The following is a 3,294-nucleotide window of genomic DNA, read 5'->3' as shown; positions in this document are numbered from 1 at the left end:
CAACCCCCCCCCCCCCCCCGTCCCCGTTTTCTTTTGCGTAAACTACAGAGCCGAAAAATCATGAATCTTTAACTGCGTTATGTGTATTTCGTCCCCGTTTTTTTTCACCTTGACAGTACAAATTCTCCGCCTCACAACGCCATCACAACGGCAATAGCACCGCTGAGCCCAAGAACTGCTAACAACCCTTTCTCTAGATCGACAGTTACAATCGGTGCCGCATTTGTCTGCAAACCAGGTGGTCTTTGCGATGGGGATCCTTGTGAATTAGTTGGTGAAGGCTGGACAACGATGACCGATGTAATCGTACTGGGAGACCCATCTGAATTTGTGGTCGGGATGAGCGTGGTTGAGGTTCGCGGAGGAGTGGTGGTCGGGTTGTTGGTAGTGAGTGGTGTGGACCTTGAGCTAGATCCACGGCTGGGGTTGTTTATGGAACTGGGTGGTTGGGGGGTTGGTTGGGGAGTTGGAGTTGGTTCTGGAGGCCTCTGAGAGTTGGTAGTTTCTGGAGGGGGTGGTGTCGTTGTCGAACTTGGGGGTGGAGGAGTGGTTGTTTCCGGAGGTGGCACGCTAGTAGTTGTGGGATCGGCTGTTGAAGTTGATGGTGTAGGTGTTGGGGTGACGGAGCTGTCCCTGCCCGGGGTATCAAGGGGCGTGTTAATGGATGTTGGTGGAACGCTGTCCTGTCGTTTGGCTAACCCATGTGGACGAGCAATGATATAATCCTCGAGGTATTTATCTCGGGCCCAGATCCTAGCTGGGAGGCCCTTGAAGAAACTGGAAAATGGTGTATTGGAGCGGGCTTGTCGCCCTCTTTGCAGGTCAACAGCGCACGCTGAAGTGATTAGGAGAAAGCCTAGGAGGAGTATCGAAATCCGCGGTCGAATCATTTTGATTCGACCACCGTGGAATGATGAGCAGAGATAGAGATATAACTCTCAATATGGGTTTGGATTGGTACGGATAAGGAGAGAGCAATGAGGGGCCAACAGCCGATGCTCTATGGGATATAGAGGAAAAGCCAGGTAGTTAAGCTGACGAATGCATAGAAGAAATGATGCAAAAACAAAAGGATTTGCTAGCTCTAGAAATATTCAAAAACGCAGAGAGTCAGCAAGAGCAAGAACAGTAGTGAATTGGGAGAAAGGAAAGTTGCGAAAAAGGTATACCGAAAGAGTAAACGAAAATAGAAGAAGCTGTGAGACAACGCTTCACCAATGCATGTAACCGGATAGAGAAACAAAAGTAGTGTAAGTCGAGAAAGATTTCCGTTGAGATGGGTGAAGAAACGCGGGAGGGTTTTATTTACGCACAACTGTTTATATATTGTTTATCGTGAACTGCATCGGCCTGGTGGGGAAAATTTTTAAGGTCTGGTGTCATAGCAACAACCTTACAAAGTATACAACAACACAAATGGCTTGTCGGACCCGGATGAGCCAGCTTTTGAGGCCGAAAAGCAGGTCTCAAAAGTGTTCCCAGGTTGTCTGCAGGCTCCTTCGCAGTGCAGGTCTTCTCCACGATCTGACGTTCTTGTTGGGGCCCTGCAATGATTACAGCAAACCAGAAGCCAAGCGGGTGAAGCGAGGGCGGAATGGTTGGATTTTGGATTTCCCTCTCGCTGGTCCACTTTATAAATATACCGGGCTGGCAGTAATGGCGCGACAGCGCCACCGCCTAGGCGACAAGTTTCCATGGAAAAACCCAGATCTATGTTGCTGATTGGCGCTGTTGTCTGTAGCCACCACCAGGCTGGCGCCAGTCTCCAAGCGGTCTCTAAGGGCTCCATACTGTGAGCAAGGAAGTTGAGCGTCACTGCGATACTGGGTAAGCCTCAACTTCGATTTGCATGAGAGTGGTTGATGTAGACCAAGCTTGGGAAACTGAGACAGTTGTCGCACCACCCGGCGCGGATACGATCCATATACGAGGTTGCGAGCATCGGATCTGGCTGAGCCTTATCATAGTGTCTGATGAACTGTAAATCCTTGCTGTCGAATTGAAACACAGAAGAATTAGACCTACGCGGTCGAGTCCCACAATATGGCCGTTGATCCAATGGATCGATTTTGCTATGGTCGGCTACAGCCAAAATCAGAAAATAACTCCAAAAAAAATGGTTAGACCCGCTCCTCCTACCCATTCTGTTACAGATCTCTACGGCAAGCCACTGCTGTTCGTCGCGCTGATTTGATCTTGTTTGTTGATGAACTCACATGCGCCAAAAACAGCAGCAGTTCCCAAGGTTCTGACATGGAACTGTTCCGGGTTTCTAAATAAATAAGCTCCAGCTAGTTAGTTCCTCAACGGCTCAGAGCCTCCGATCGATCCTGACTGTGTATCGGCGATTCTGCACTCTCTGTGTCCTCTCCTCTCGGCAATTCGAGATGCCCAGAAGGGAATCAAGGCCTTGAGCGAGCATGGCTCATTCTCTGACATCCAAAAAAGCCCAGACTCTTTTAGCTGAATGGGGGGAAGAGAGAGGACGTCATTAGTACATGTACCAACCACATCAGGCCACGTCAAATGGACGAGGAATAAATGCTGGCTGAAACGTTCGGTCTTGCTCTGCTGTGGCAAAGAACCGGATGCCCAGGTGTAGGTGAATATCATATCCACGCGTTCCATGCAGAGAAGCGCTTGCTGATTCCATTGCGCGGGTCGTGATGCGTGAAACCTGTGTAGCATTCCAATGGGCCGTCCGAACGGGGGAATCAGGCACGTAACTAAACCTTCACGACTCAACAAAAACCAATCTGTAACTTTATATCTTCTCATGTTTATATTTATCTCTGTTCTAGTTTCATGGTCAAACGCTCAAAAAACTCATTCAGAGCTAGTTTTTTCCCCTTCCTTTTGGCCCTTTCAGATTGAACAAGTTTATGTTTTTTTTATTTCAGAAAGGGCGGCACAATAATGTCGCGTTGCAGGCGTTCTCCATATACGCACGTACTCAACTAATTCTACTTTGGCGACTTTTGAAGCCACCTACCTGCCTGTTGCCATATTTCATAGTCGCTATTGGTTCCATTGATGTTGACATCGTTGTTTCCCAATTGCTTACTCCATACAATATCTCAAACATAACCAATTTGATCAATATCAATAATCCCGTCCATATCCCGATGTCTTTAATCAGCTAACACAAACGGAGCGTCTTTCTCTATGTTCATATGCCGTAATTCCCCGGGCTTTGCTAGTAACAATCATGGATATGCAGATTGAAAAAAATAATTCTACTCCGTCTTGATGGAGAATCCCTAGGAATTCCTGGCCTTCCGGGTGGTTTCCTCA

At 48.0% G+C, this 3,294-nt stretch overlaps 1 protein-coding gene across 1 annotated transcript; it reads right to left on the bottom strand.

Moving 5' to 3' along the window:
* Positions 1-131: 131 nt before the first annotated feature.
* Positions 132-890, bottom strand: HCAG_07192 (predicted protein; the record flags this gene model as incomplete). The annotated part of the gene is made up of 1 exon (XM_001537720.1): positions 132-890. One exon carries the CDS (start codon positions 888-890, stop codon positions 132-134), a length of 759 nt encoding a protein of 252 aa, XP_001537770.1.
* Positions 891-3,294: the final 2,404 nt, after the last annotated feature.

This window comes from Histoplasma capsulatum, genomic scaffold, assembly GCF_000149585.1.
Source record: "Histoplasma capsulatum NAm1 scaffold_8 genomic scaffold, whole genome shotgun sequence".
Taxonomy (NCBI): domain Eukaryota; kingdom Fungi; phylum Ascomycota; class Eurotiomycetes; order Onygenales; family Ajellomycetaceae; genus Histoplasma; species Histoplasma mississippiense.
Note: the sequence above shows the minus strand (reverse complement) of the source record. Positions and strands in the feature narration are given on the sequence as shown.